Source organism: Chiloscyllium punctatum, chromosome 25 (assembly GCF_047496795.1).
Source record: "Chiloscyllium punctatum isolate Juve2018m chromosome 25, sChiPun1.3, whole genome shotgun sequence".
Classification (NCBI taxonomy): Eukaryota; Metazoa; Chordata; class Chondrichthyes; order Orectolobiformes; family Hemiscylliidae; genus Chiloscyllium; species Chiloscyllium punctatum.
The window spans coordinates 33,041,536-33,056,952 of NC_092763.1; the positions used below are offsets into that span (position 1 = coordinate 33,041,536).

General features: G+C 40.7%; 1 protein-coding gene across 1 annotated transcript in view; it reads right to left on the minus strand.

Moving 5' to 3' along the window:
• The window catches only part of f8 (coagulation factor VIII, procoagulant component), a 96,223-nt gene extending 87,452 nt beyond the window's left edge, over window positions 1–8,771 (minus strand). Inside the window, exons 1-2 of the mRNA XM_072594968.1 lie at window positions 8,439–8,771; window positions 7,604–7,707 (exon numbers count right to left, since the gene is read on the minus strand). Of these exons, the coding sequence (XP_072451069.1) occupies window positions 7,604–7,707; window positions 8,439–8,734 (400 nt within the window). The 5' untranslated portion in view covers window positions 8,735–8,771. The remainder of the gene's footprint in view (window positions 1–7,603; window positions 7,708–8,438) is intronic.
• Window positions 8,772–15,417: the final 6,646 nt, after the last annotated feature.

Consider the following 15,417-nt stretch of genomic DNA (forward strand, 5'->3'; position numbering starts at 1 on the left):
GTAGAGAGAGGGTAAAGAATAGTAGAGTTCTCTGCCTGCTGCCCATTCCTCCTCATGAATAATTAAGAGATTTCTTTGTAATGCTTGAGAGCAGGTCTCACAACTTCAGTTCGTGTGCAGCCTGAAGTGAATAGAGGAAAATAAGACCTAGAACTTCCTTTGAATCAACAAAAGATGTAAAAAAAATTAAAAATAAAAATATCCTGAAGTGGACTCTAACTTTTCTTTATGCCATACAGAGCTTTTATGTAGAACCATGTAAAAGTTATGGCTCAGGAAGAGGCCATCATATCTGCACCAGCTGAATAAACTAATCCCACTCCCAGTACCTAATCTTTAGCCTTACAGGTTACAGTGTTCCAGATGCAAATCCTTTTAAATGAGATGAGGGTTTTCACCTCAACCATGAAAATTGGTCAGCGAATTCCAGAAACCAACCTGAGTGAAAAGGATTTTCCTCATCTCCCCTCTAATTCTTCTACCAATTACCTTAAATCATTGACCCTTGGTAAATTACCTATCCACTCTACCCAGATTGCTCATTAGTTTTAACATATAAATTAAACCATCCCTTGACTTTCCAATCTTTCCTCATAGTTGAATTTTTAAGCCCTGGCAATATGATGAACTTTGATTGTTGAAGGTTTCTTTTCAAAATTAGATAGAATGAAAAAGGAGATTTTCTTAGTAATTACTTCTTCTTTCTAACCAGTCCTTGTCACTCAATGCCACCTATTCTTCCTCACCTAACTTAATTGGCAAAATCCTCCACTCCCTTCTCCTTGGTATGTTTATCTCTAACTTCCCCTTAAATGTACCTATCTTATTTGCCTCAACTGTTTCCTGTAGCAACAGTTTATTAACTTGTTGCAGCACTCCTCGGTTTTAACAATCCCAATTTGGAATCACCTGATCATTCATAAATTTTGTTTTTGATTCCAAAATCTACATTGTAAATATGAATTGTGAGCAACAGTGGCCTCGACACAGGATCTTATGAGCTACCTTTGGCCTTGCTGAATAGCTACTTTTTATGATTAGGAGCAGGACTAAGCTGTTTGGTGCCTTGAGCCTGCTGTGCCATTCAATAAGATCATTGCTGATCATTTGACACTTCAGCCCAACACTTCCACCTTCCCCAATAACCTTTACATCCCTTATTAGACAAGAATCTGCCTGCTTCTGCCTTCAATATATTCAATGACTGTGCCTCCGCTGCTCTCTAAGAAATTCATGACCCTCAGAAAAATTAAAGTTCCCTGCAAACTCCATCTTAATTGGAAATCCCCTAAAGTTAAATGTCCCCTGGTCCTAGCTTCTCCCACAAACTTTCAGCAACCATCCCAGCAAGTCCCCTCAGAATCTTATATGTTTCAATAAGATCACCTTACATTCTTCTAAAGTCCAGAGGATACAGGAGCAGACTGTCCAATATTTCCTTAAAAGAGAACTGTTTCTGACATATTTGTATCTTTTAAACAGGTAGACCAAACTGGTACTCCAGATATGATCTCACCAACACAATGTACAACTATAGAAAAATATCACTGCTTTCACAATGCAATAAATAATTGCCAATTCCAATCCTAATCATTTGCTGTACTTTTTACTTCATTCGTGGAACATGGGTGTCTCAGGCAGGCCAGCATTTGTTGCCCATCCCTAGTTGTTCACTAACTTTTATGATTCACGGACCAAGACTTGAACTGACAAGTAGCAATTGATGTTCATTTCATGCAAGGTGCAGGCAGCAGCCATCTCCAACAAGGGAGTTGTCATCAGCCAGTGATATTCAATGGCATTATCATTGCTGAGAACTCTACAATCAACATCTTAGTGATTACCATTGACCAGAAACTGAACTGGGCTAGCCATATAAACACTGTGGCTTCATGAGCCCACATACCATGAATGAATAAAAAAAAAATCCAAATCCCTCGATACCTTGGATTTCCATAATCTCAATTCTTTGTTCTCTGTTCTGCAGTTTTAGTTATCCGTTCTGCTACTTGCTCCTGACTCTGTAGCTCAGATTTTATTCATTTGCCTTTTACATGATAATTTACCAAAGGTTTATTTGGAAATCTTGATATGTTATGTAGATATTAGTTTACTCTTATCTATTCTATCAGTCATCACATAAAATGGTGTTGGTTAAGCACGACTTCCCCTTTTGAAATCCATTTTGAGTATTAATTCTATATTTTGAGCTTTTACTGTTACAAAATGGAGTGTTTAATGTTCAGAATGTTAATGTTATAGGTGTTATTTTGGTTGTTAAGTGATGTCTGTATCATATTTCTGGTGTCAGGCGTGCTGGGTGTTATTGTGAGTCAGGTCTTAGTTTGCGTGCAGGAAGCCTGCCCTACACAGAGTGAGCTGTCAATAAGAATGTTATACTTCTTTCCACTGCAATTTTGCAGATAACGCTCCAGCTAATGCCCTCTTTCAACCTTGCATAGTTGAACAAGAGTATCTGGAAGGAACCCCACCCACCAGCTCATTAGAATAATATTAATATGAATGATCAATTATCAATTCAGTTTAGTTATATAATAAAACAAAAAACTTTGGATGATGAAGATCTGAAACAAAAACAGAAATTGCTGGAGCAACTGAGCAACTCTGGCAGCAACTGTGGGAAGTAAGCAGAATTAACATTTCAAGCCCAGTTACTCTTCATCAGAACACTGATTTACTTTCAGGTTAGTCCCAGATTGTTGTCTTTTGGCTCTTGCTGCATATGTACAAGTATTTGATACTCTGTACTTTTTAAAAAAATCTGTTGAAGTCTCCAGGGAACGGGGTGCAGCACATACCAAAGAAATTTGTTCCGACCACAAGACTTCTGAACAGTTATGGGTGCAATAGTTTGGCCTACAGCATGTTAGGGAGAACAAATAGAGGCAACCCAGAGGAGGACAGCCTGTTGGAAGAAGGGGAAAGGGAGAAGACCTGTAAGCTGGAGAATGTACCTGTCAAGGGTCTTCAGGGGTGGATTCTCTTACCTCAAACCTCAGCAAGGAACAGTGTGTCAGTAACTCTGTTTTACTGATGAAATATGCCACTTGTTTTCACACATTTGCAGCATCAGAGCAAGGTGAGAGCAACACTGCCAGTGGATGTGAGAATGATTGCAGTGATGAATCATTGTGTGACTGGCTCCAACCAGGCTGGAGCAGGCAAATTTGTAACATCTGCTGGTTTGCCATCTATCGCTGCATTGAGGAAAATAAATTGAAGCTCTGTGTGCAGTGAGAGTTAAATGTACTTCAACTTCTCTTAACATGGACAAGCAGACAAAGTAAAAGCACATCTTTCCCTAAATTATTAGCTTCATTGTGATGCCCTATGTGGCTTAAAGGAATAAGAGCCTCAGCGAGGAGGTGACCAAGCATGTGGATGAGGGTAGAGCAGTGGATGTAGTGTACATGGATTTTAGTAAGGCATTTGATAAGGTTCCCCATGGTAGGCTTATGCGGAAAGTCAGGAGGCATGGGATAGAGGGAAATTTGGCCAATTGGATAGAAAACTGGCTAACCGGTCGAAGTCAGAGAGTGGTGGTAGATGGTAAATATTCAGCATGGAGTCCAGTTACAAGTGGAGTTCCGCAGGGATCAGTTCTGGGCCCTCTGCTGTTTGTAATTTTTATTAATGACTTAGATGAGGGAGTCGAAGGGTGGGTCAGTAAATTTGCAGATGATACAAAGATAGGTGGAGTTGTGGACAGTGAGGAGGGCTGTTGTCGGCTGCAGAGGGACTTAGATATGATGCAGAGCTGGGCTGAGGAGTGGCAGATGGAGTTCAACCCTGCCAAGTGTGAAGTTGTCCATTTTGGAAGAACAAATAAGAATGCGGAATACAGGGTTAATGGTAGGGTTCTTGGTCAGGTGGAGGAACAGAGGGATCTTGGGGTCTATGTACATAGATCTTTGAAGGTTGCCACTCAGGTGGATAGAGTTTGTAAGAAGGCCTATGGAGTATTATCGTTCATTAGCAGAGGGATTGAATTCAAGAGTCGTGAGGTGATGTTGCAGCTGTACAGGACTTTGGTTAGGCCACATTTGGAGTACTGTGTGCAGTTCTGGTCGCCTCACTTTAGGAAAGATGTGGAAGCTTTGGAGAGGGTGCAGAGAAGATTTACCAGGATGTTGCCTGGAATGGAGAGTAGGTCATACGAGGATAGGTTGAGAGTTCTCGGCCTTTTCTCGTTGGAACGGCGAAGGATGAGGGGTGACTTGATAGAGGTTTATAAGATGATCAGAGGAATAGATAGAGTAGACAGTCAGAAACTTTTTCCCCGGGTACAACAGAGTGTTACAAGGGGACATAAATTTAAGGTGAAGGGTGGAAGGTATAGGGGAGATGTCAGGGGTGGGTTCTTCACCCAGAGAGTGGTGGGGGCATGGAATGCGCTGCCCGTGGGAGTGGTAGAGTCAGATTCATTGGCGACCTTTAAGCGGCATTTGGATAGGTACATGGATGGGTGCTTAATCTAGGATAGAAGTTCGGCACAACATCGTGGGCCGAAGGGCCTGTTCTGTGCTGTATTGTTCTATGTTCTATGTTCTAAGAGGAATACTTAGTAGTCAAATCCAAAGTTCAATGAAAACAAAAAAAGTTGCTCTTTTCTCATTCTGGCTGAATATATTTTACAAAATTAGAGCAATTATTCAAGATTGTCAGAAAGAGCATTTCCAGAACTTTCTCAATCAGCAGTCTACAATATCGCACAAACCAACGAAGCAATCCTACAGTAACCTGTGAGATTAAATTTGAGTATATTCCCCCACTTGCTGAGATACAAAAAACTATCCAACAACGGGTTTTGGATAATATTCCTGCAGCAATCAATAAAGCTGATGGTCAAAAACACTTGCTCAAAGTTTGCAGATATTTCCAAATATCTGAGAAGAAGAGATAATTATGAATGACTTCCACACTGCCATCACTGTTTCACTTTTCAAAGAAGGTGCTAAATCAATTTGTAGAAATTATAGAACCATATCCCTTTATACATGGAGGGTATCCTGAACAGCCTCCTATTAGTCAAATATTCCATATTTCCAGAGATCCTGTATAGTTTCCAGCCATCTAGAAAAAGCACTGACATGATCTTTGTAACTTCACAAATCCATGAAAATGTCTGCAGTAGCACGAAGAGCTCTATGCCGCCTGATGCTAGTCATTAAGCTACTCCCACTGTCTTTCCATTTTTTATTATCTTTCCTGTAGATCCTATAACCTTGTATATTTAGTTCTCAGACCTGCCTATCTTCCAACCAAGTATCATGCCACAATCTCAAGTTGCATTTGTGTTTGCATTTCACTCATTTTGTTTATTATACTCCATGTGTTTGGACAAAGAAGCTTATTTGAGCAGCCCTTCAACTTTAACACATTTTTTGCATATTTCTTATTTCGTTTACTGGGTTTAATTGCTTTACATTCTTAAAAAAATTCCTTTACTTGTAATACATACAGCACAATTTTTGATTGTTATTCTATCCTCTTCCCTTTTGTTTGTTCTTGAATTATCATATACCTTTTCCCTTTCCAGTATTCTTTCAAGCCAGTTTATGCTTGTACCTGGCAGGCAAGGTTCCACATGTGACTTTCAATCCTTCTTCCAGTGATTGTTCCCCTAATTGTCGAGTCCTTCACATCTACAAAATTATATTTCTCATCCTTTTCTTTGCTTTGGACAAGCTCCTGCTCTGAGATACCAAGAACTACATTCTGACTTTTCTCCAGACAGTCATGATGTTTACTTTCACAGGTAGCAGGTATTTTGTATGTATTGAATATAATGAGGTTCTGCATATCCTCATTGTCTGTCTTACTTAGATTTCCTTCATACTGCTTACTGTAGGTTACACCAACCAGGTTCTGAACCTACATCTTTCTACAAGATGTGACCAAGGTCTGAAATTGCTCAAATACTGTCTCCATCCCTTATGTGTCAGTGTCTCTCCAGCTCAATGACACTGAGGCAGACAATTTACTTTTGGAATATATACTGGAGATGTGTTCAATATGGACAGTCTCTATCTCCACAATTTCATGAATCACACCGCCCAGGTACAAAACATGCCATGCCATAACTCAGCTTAGATTATTCATATCTACCTTTTAAGTTATTGTAGGTTGTTTTATACACTAATTTGCAAATAAGCACAGAATTCCCATTTCTGACCAATTTGGCTATGATTGATTTCAGTACCGGTGAACACACCTCAAAATCACCAGTCACTAGTCATATACTTAGCTTTCATACTGTACTCTTTCTCATAATGTCAAAACTCCAACAAAACTAACATTTCAAACTAAATTTATAAATCAAAAAATCAATATTCCAACAAATCATCCTTGTACATGTGCTCAGTATCTTCATTCCATGCATCTTTGCTTGTCCTTGTACTCCAATGCAGTGTTATCTGGTGGCTGCAGCATGGCAGGTGGACACCTGCTGACTTGTAGTGGAGCAGACTGCAGGACAATATTGGGAAGCTGAGGCCTGAGAAAACCTAGACAGTTTGCACCACAACGGCGTGGGTGGCAGTGATCTCGGCCGGCTGCCTTGCTGATGGGCATTGATGGAGCAGGAGCCCTGGGAGCTGCCAACCTGATAGAGGACAACACATTAGTCCTGCCTCCTAACATTGCCACTCCATTGGAATGTCATAGCAATATGTAAAAGGACAGGTAGCTGCACTGCTGTGGCATGTTGCTAACCCCTTTTTACCTCTACATCGACAGCTATGATGACAGCACTCTGAGCTTATGTGTCAGCAAATTGAGGCTGTTTGAGAACAATCTGGGCTACTGCACAGCAAGTTAGTCACATGTTTAGCACTGAGCTCCGTATTATCATATTAAAATGAGCAGGCAATTTGAAATGTGGAATGTTTTGTGCTAATTTTCAAAGGATTTCAATTTTAACCTTCACCACACCCGCATCCCAAACTTGACTCCTAGATCTTTCTTTTCCTTTATTGCATTAAGTTGCTTTTTGTATTACCACGGTGAGCTAACTGATAAGTAATTCCCTGGGTGTGTTCTATACACCTTCTTAAATGCAGATACTTATCTACAATACACCTTTTTGTAAATCTATTCATTGTATGCAACATTGCCTCATCTACCTCTTCCCTAGGTTATTTTAAAACACATGGATGCGATCTGTCTGGATCAGAGAGGAATCTGGGATCCCTGACACCAAGCAATCAGTATGGTATACTGGATTAGTGGTGCTGGAAGAGCACAGCAGTTCAGGCAGCATCCAACGAGCAGCGAAATCGACGTTTCAGGCAAAAGCCCTTCATCAGGACGATTTCGCTGCTCGTTGGATGCTGCCTGAACTGCTGTGCTCTTCCAGCACCACTAATCCAGTATTTGGTTTTCAGCATCTGCAGTCATTGTTTTTACCTAATCAGTATGGTATGTCCACTGCAGTACTGGTTAAACAGCAATTCCTCTCCATAAGGGAGCCCACTGCTGCAGCTACATTCAAAAGACCCATGAAAATCTGGAGCAGAAGTGAAAAAAGAACACCGAAAACTTAATAATGACATGTTGATATTGAAATGAAGACATTTCTTACCCATCCATTTGGGCTTTGGTTCTGGTGTGAGGAATGAAGAATCTTTGAATTCCACAAAAACTGCCTTCCTGTACTGAGGGATCGTTTTGGAGGAATAAAATGACCTGTGCAGAAATCAACATTTCAGCATTTATTTATTTAATCAAATGATTGGATTTCTTTACCATCTCTGATTATCTCGTGACTGCAAATATTGCTGTAAACCAGGCCGCAAGAATGTTAGCTCCAGACAGTCTTTCCCTTTTCTTTATTCTGTGTCTCACTAAGATACCATGACCGAGATCAGAGTTCAGGTTACTACCACAACACTATTGAGTACTCTACACAAACAATATTTATTATAAGTTAAACATAGTTGCAAAATGTCTAATCAAATTCTTAACTAATATGAAAAACACAAAAAACCATGGATGCTAAAAATCTGAAACAAAAATTGATGGAACAACTCAGTAGGTCTGGCATCATTTGTGGAGAGAGAACCAAAGGTAACATTTCGGGTCCAGAGACCCTTGTTCACAGAAGCTGCCAGATCTGCTCGGTTGATACAGTAATTTCTGTTCTCTATATTATGTTTGTCCCTAGGAGGATTTTGGAGTGGTGTAATGGTATACTTCAGTATACATGGCTTGTAGCTCAAGCAAACCTTGGACAAGTAAAAGAAAAAATTAGAGTTTTTAATTCAGTCTGTTAGACTGCAAATCAGTGTGGAAATTTGCACTTTTCTCCAAGGGAAGAATTCAGAAGTATGAATTCAACACCCACCACTGAGTATCAATAGTTCAAGGGAGCATTGCAATAGGATGATAATAGTTTACAAAAAATTGAAAATCCTCACCTCACATTTCCAGCTCCTAACCTTTGTAAAAGATCACTGCTTCTGTAATCCCAGTTAAACTCCACTGCTGCAATGTAATGCTTCCTCACAGTTGCTGAAGAATCTTTGATAAGGAGAAGGACCAAAAACACACAAAAAGCCAGTGTTCTCATTCTGTGTTTGGCAGTTAATGCTTGGAAAATGGTCCCGTCTATGGCACAGTTTCCTATTTGTCTGCTTAGTATGAGAGTCACACCACAATCAATTAAGAATAGATTACGGAAAATAACACTGATTCCTTGAAGAAAGCAAAACATCCCCAGGAAAGAAACCTAATGGCAGGAACTCTCAAGGAACATTGGGTCAGCATTTTGGCCTCAGCTCAAAAAATATTACACTTTGCAATTAGCAAGAAATATTGCGAAATTGACTAAAGCCACCAGAAACCGTCTAAAACATTATTGCACACACTATTGATCAAAGAAAAGAGCAAAGAAAATTTACAGCACGGGAACAGGTCCTTCAGCACTCCAAGCCTGCGCCGATCCAGATCCTCTATCTAAACCTGCCGCAAAGACCCCTGCAACACTCTTGCTATGGTGCAAAAAAGAGAATTAATACATTTCTAGCTGAAATTAGGAATGTAACCAGGATCTGATTAATCAACACTTCTCAAAACGTTAGGGGTTTAGTTAGGTCAGTTGTTTGGTCAGCTGGCTTGCAATGCAGAATGATGCTAATAACTTGAGTTCAATTCTTGTAACAGCTAAGATTGCCATGAAAGACTCTCCTTGTCAAACTCTCCCCTGACCTGAAGTGTAGTGATCCTCAGGTTAAACCACCATCACTCATTCTGATGAGAGAGCAGTGGTATGGTTTGGTAAAATTATGGCAACTTCACCTTTCCAAAATAATAAGCAAAGAACTATCCTGAGGATTTTTCTTTTTCTTGAGTTTACTATCTGTCTTAATATAAACAGGACAGGGGCAGCTGTGGCCTAGTGGTATTATTCCTGGACTGTTAATCCAAAGACCCAGGTAATATTCTGGGCACCCAGGTTTGAATCCCCCATGTGATAAAAATCTGGAATTAAGTGTAAAATGGTGACCATGAATCCAGTGTTGATTATTGGAAAAATCCATCTGATTCACTACTGTCCTTTCGGGAAGGAAATCTGTCCTTACCTGGTCTGGCCTACACATGACTCCAGACTCACAGCAATGTGGTTGACTCTTAACTGCTCTCTGGACAATTAGGGATGAGCAATAAATGCTGGCCCAGCCAAAGACACCCACATCCTATGAATGATTTCTTTTTGAAAAAACTGTTGAATTTTAATGCTGTGGAAGCAAAATTGATAAAAGTGAATGCAGATAAATTTGATCTGTTCAGTATCCAACCAGAGCTAACTCTGTTCTTCATTGGTTAGGCTCATCAGAAATATTACGAGTGAATAACACCATTCAGATCACTGTTCTGAACCTGTGGAAACGCATAGCTTCATGAAGTTGTTGAGATGTACAGCACAGAAACAGACCATTTGGTCCAACTTCTGGATTAGTGGTGCTGGAAGAACACAGCTGTTCAGGCAGCATCCGAGGAGCAGTAAAATCGACGTTTCGGGCAAAAGCCTGATGAAGGGCTTTGGCCCGAAACGTCGATTTTACTGCTCCTCGGATGCTGCCTGAACTGCTGTGCTCTTCCAGCACCACTAATCCAGAATCTGGTTTCCAGCATCTGCAGTCATTGTTTTTACCTTTGGTCCAACTTGTCCATACCGACCAGATATCCTAAATTAATCTAGTCACATTTGCCATCATTTGGTCCATATCTCTCTCAACCCTTCCTATTCAAACACCCATCCAGATGCTTTTTAAATGCAGTAATTGTTCCAGCCTCCACCATTTTCTCTGGTAGCTCATTCCATACACACCACACCCTCAGCATTAAAAAATTGCCCCTTGGATCCCTTTTAAATCTTTTCCTTCTCACCTTAAACCTATGCCCTCTAATTTTGAATTCCCCTACCCTGGGGAAAAGACCTTGACTATTTACGCAATCCATGCCCCTCATGATTTTATAAACCTCTATAAGGTCACCCCTCAGCCTCCGACGCTCGAGAGAAAACAGCCCCAGCCGATTCAGCCTCCACCCTATAGCTCAAACCCTCCAACCCTGGCAACATCCCGCATAAATCTTTTCTGAACCCTTTAAAATTTTGCATCATTCCTACAGTGGGAAGACAGTCTTCCACAACTTCCATCAAAGTGCTCACATCAAATCTTTGACCCCAACAAAGTGCTTTGAAAAGGCCATGCACTGCTTGCTGCCATAGACATACTGACACTTTGGACTATGTCTCATTTTACCTCAATTTGTTAAGTCTTCTCCTCCTTCACCATACTTTGCGTCTTCAAGTCACTGTATTCAAGAAGCCTCCAATGGGTTCTTTCATTGTGATTTTTCAGCCTTGCCTTATGGTCATTTATCTGCCCCTCCGGCTCTTCAGGTTCCTTTGAACAAAAGACAATTGTGTCTCCATTGTTATGACCATACTCAAGCATTGATTCACTAAATCTTCATATAAGATCAGAAATTAACTAGCTGAAAGAAGACAGAGGGTGGTGATTGATAAGAAATGTCATCCTGGAATTCAGTTACTAGTGGTGTATCGCAAGGATCTGTTTTGGGGCCACTGCTGTTTGTCATTCATAGAAATGACCGAGATGAGAGCGTAGAAGAATGGGTTAGTAGATTTGCGGATGACATTAAGGTCGGTGGAGTTGTGGGTAGTGCTGAAGGATGTTGCAGGTTAAAGAGGGACAGAGATAAGCTGGAGAGCTGGGCTGAGAGGTGACAAATGGAGTTTAATGCAGAAAAGTGTGAGGTGATTCACTTTGGAAGGAGCAACTTTAGAAGGAATAAAGAGTATTGGACTAATGGAAAGATCCTTGGTAGTGTGGATGAGCAGAGAGATTATTTCTTGGAGTATTAAGTTGGGGAACCTTCCAGGCTATCGCAGATTTAGTACTGTATAATGAATTGGGATTAATTAAAAGTAAAGGATTGTCTAGGGAAGCAAGATCAGTGTACATAGATCACTGAAAGTTGCCACCCAGGTTTCTAGGGTTGTTAAGAAGGCATACGGTGTGTTAGCTTTTGTTGGTAGAGGGATTGAGTTTCGGAGCCACGAGGTCATGCTGCAGCTGTACAAAACTCTGGTGTGGTCGCACTTGGAGTGTTGCATACAGTTCTGGTCACCGCATTATAGGAAAGATGTGGAAGCTTTGGAGAGAGTGCAGAGGAGATTTACCAGGATGTTGCCTAGTATGGAGGGAAGGTCTCATGAGGAAATACTGAGGGACTTGAGGCAGTTTTCATTAGAAGAAGGTTGAAAGGTGACTTAATTGAGACATATAAAATAATCAGAGGGTTAGATAGGGTGGGCAGTGAGAGCCTTTTTCCTCAAGATGGTGATGGGAAACATGAGGGGACATAGCTTTAAATTGAGGGATGATAGATATAGGACAGGTGTCAGAGGTAGTTTCTTTACTCAGAAAGTAGTAGGGGTGTGGAATGCACTGCCTGCCACAGTAATAGACTTACCAACTTTAAGGGCTTTTAAATGGTCATTGGGATAATCATATGGTTGAAAATGGAATAGGGTAGGATAGATAGGCTTCAGATTGGTTCCACTGGTCAGTGCAACATCGAGGGCCTGTATTGTGCTGTAATGTTTATTGTTCTAAGATCTGGCCAAAATTTTGAGTTACTTCTAAGCTACAGTTCTTAATGGATTATAAATGATGATAAGGCTACAGAGCAGCACACTCTGTGTTGTCTTGAGAAGTGGTTATAGGGAGACCAGGTCTGAGAATTGAATATCCAAGTGTACTCAGTGTTTGGAGGATAGATAAAAAGGAGAACAAGTTGGTGTAACTTTGTTCGTGAAGGATCAAATTAGTGCTATAGTGAGAAATAATTTTGGTAATTAGAATCAGTCTGGGCAGAAATAAGAACTAGCAAGTGAAAGATATCCTTCAGGGAAGTAATCAATAAGTCCCTTAACAGTTCCACAGAAGGACATGATATAAATGAGGGAATACTGGGCTTTTATAAGCAAACTATGAAAATAATCATGGGTGATTTTGATACCCATAGACCAGATCAATCAAATTAGCAAGGGTAGCCTCAAGGGAGAGTTCATAGAGTAATAGTGATTATTTCTTGGAGTATTAAATTGGGGAACCTTCCAGGCTATCGCAGATTTAGTACCGTGTAATGAATTGGGATTAATTAATAGTAAAGGATTGTCTAGGGAAGCAAGATCAAAGCATGTTTTAATTTCAAATTCAATTTGAGGATGAGAAACTTGGGTCCCACACTAGTTTCCCATGTTAAACAAAGATAATTACGTAGGCGTGAGGACAGATTTGACCTGAGTGAACTGGCAGAAAGACCATAAGATAGAGCAGATGATGGACAATAGCAAACTTTTAAGGAGATGTTTAGTTCTTCCAAACTAAAATATATTCCAGAGAGGAACAAAGATTGCAAGAAGGGGAAAAAGCAAAGATGATATAAAGGCAAAACCTAAGGCATACCATGTTGCAAAGGATAGTGGCAGGCTGAAAGATTGGGAAACTTCTAAATGCCAATAAAGAGTTACTAAAAAAATTTAAAAGCGGGAACTATTTCTGAATGAAAGATAGCATAAAATATATTTTAAAAAGTAGCAAAGCCTTCCATACAAATATAAAAATAAGAGTGTAGCTAAAGTGAATGTTGACCTATTTGAGGATGAGGCTGGGGAGTTAATAGGAAACAAGAAGTCACAAAACATTTTGCCTCAATCTCAGTGGACACAGGTAACACAGAGGTTATAGAAAAGGACGAGCTTAAGACAATTGGTGTCACTAGGGAAAAATTACAGAGCAAAACTTTGGGATTTAGGAGAGACAAGTTGCTCGGACCTGATGGCCTACATCCTAGGTTCTTAAAGGAAGTGTCAGCAGAGATGGATTGGCTATAGTATGGTAAAATTGCCTGGATTCTGGAACGATTCCATTGGATTGGAAAAATGCTAAAAGTGCTTATTAAAAATGGGAGCAAGGCAGAAAGTAGGAAACTATAGACCAATGTCTGATACTGGGAAATTCTTGGTATCCATTATTAAGGAAGTATTAAAGGGACATTTGGAAAGTTAAAATGAAATTGATCAGAGTCCACATGGTATAATGAAGGATAAATCATGTTTGACTAATTTGCTAGAGTCATTTGAAGGTGTAACAAGCATCTTGGGGATTATGTAGATATAGTGTATCTGGAATTCCAGAAGGCACTTGTTAAGAATTAGAACTCCTCAGTGTGGAAACAGGCCCTTCGACTCAACAAGTCCACACTGACCCGCCGAAGAGTAACCCACCAAGACCCATACCCTACCCTATATTTACACATCCCTGAACACTACGGGCAATTTAGCGTGGCCAATTCACCTAACTTGTACATCTTTGGACTGTGGGGGGAAATCCACACAGACACAGGCAGAATGTGCAGACTCCACATAGACAGTCGTCCGAGGTTGGAATTGAACCTGGGTCCTGGCCCTGTGAGGCAGCAGTGCTCACCACTGAGCCACCATGCTGTCCCAAGGCACAAAAGATTAGGAAGTGATGTAAGATCACATGGGATTGGGGATACCTTGTTAGCTTGGGTAAAAGGTTAGCTTTCAACAGAAAAGTGTTGGGATAAATGAGTCTTCTTTTGGTTGGCAAGCTGTAACTAGTGGGGTACCACAGGTTCTGCCCTGGCCTGCAACTATTTATAAACTATATTAATTAATGACTGGGGTGCAGGGTGTAGTGATTGTAACAAGGTCTGCCAGGTGGATCTCATAGAATATGAGTTCTCTGATTGTGGCTGTTAATCTGGTCTAATCAGGGAGCCTTGGCCGACAGTTAAGAACAGGAATGTCAAACAAAAAATATGAAAATGTCCATATTACAAAGGAGGAAGTGCTGGGTGTCTTGAAACTCATAAAAGTGGATAAATCCCTAGAACTCGAACTCTGTGGGAAGCTAGGGAAGTGATTGCTGGGCCTCTTGCTGAGATATTTGTATCATTGATAGTCATAGGTGAGGTGCCAGAAGACTGGAGGTTGGCTAACATAGTGCCACTGTTTAAGAAAAGTGGTAAGGACAAGCCAGGGAACTATAGACCGGTGAGCCTGACGTCGGTGGTGGGCAGGTTGTTGGAGGGAATCCTGAGGGACAGAATGTACATGTATTTGGAAAGGTGAGGACTGATTAGGGATAGTCAACATGGCTTTATGCATGGGAAATCATGTCTCACAAACTTGATTGAGTTTTTGAAGAAGTAACAAAGAGGATTGATGAGGGCAGAGCAGTAGATGTGATCTATATGGACTTCAGTAAGGCATTTGACAAGGTTCCCCATGGTTAGATCTCATGGAGTGGCAGATGGAGTTTAGTTTAGATAAATGCGAGGTGCTGCATTTTGGGAAAGCAAATCTTAGCAGGACTTATACACTTAATGGGAAGGTCCTAGGGAGTGTTGCTGAACAAAGAGACCTTGGAGTGCTGGTGCATAGCTCCTTAAAAGTGGAGTTGCAGGTAGACAGGATAGTGAATAGGCTATGCTTTCCTTTATTGGTCAGAGTATTGACACAATTTGGGAGGTCATGTTGTGGCTGTACAGGACATTGGTTAGGCCACAGTTGGAATATTGTGTGCAGTTCTGGTCTCCTTCCAATCAGAAAGATGTTGTGAGGGTTTAGAAAAGATTTACAAGGATGTTGCCAGGGTTGGAGGATCTGAGCTATAGGGAGAGGATGAATAGACTAGAGCTGTTTTCCCTGGAGCGTCGGAGGCTGAGGGGTGACCTTATAGAGGTTTACAAAATTATGAGGGGCATGGATAGGATAAATATACAAGGTGTTTTCCCTTGGGTAGGGGAGTCCAGAACTAGAGGGCATAGGTT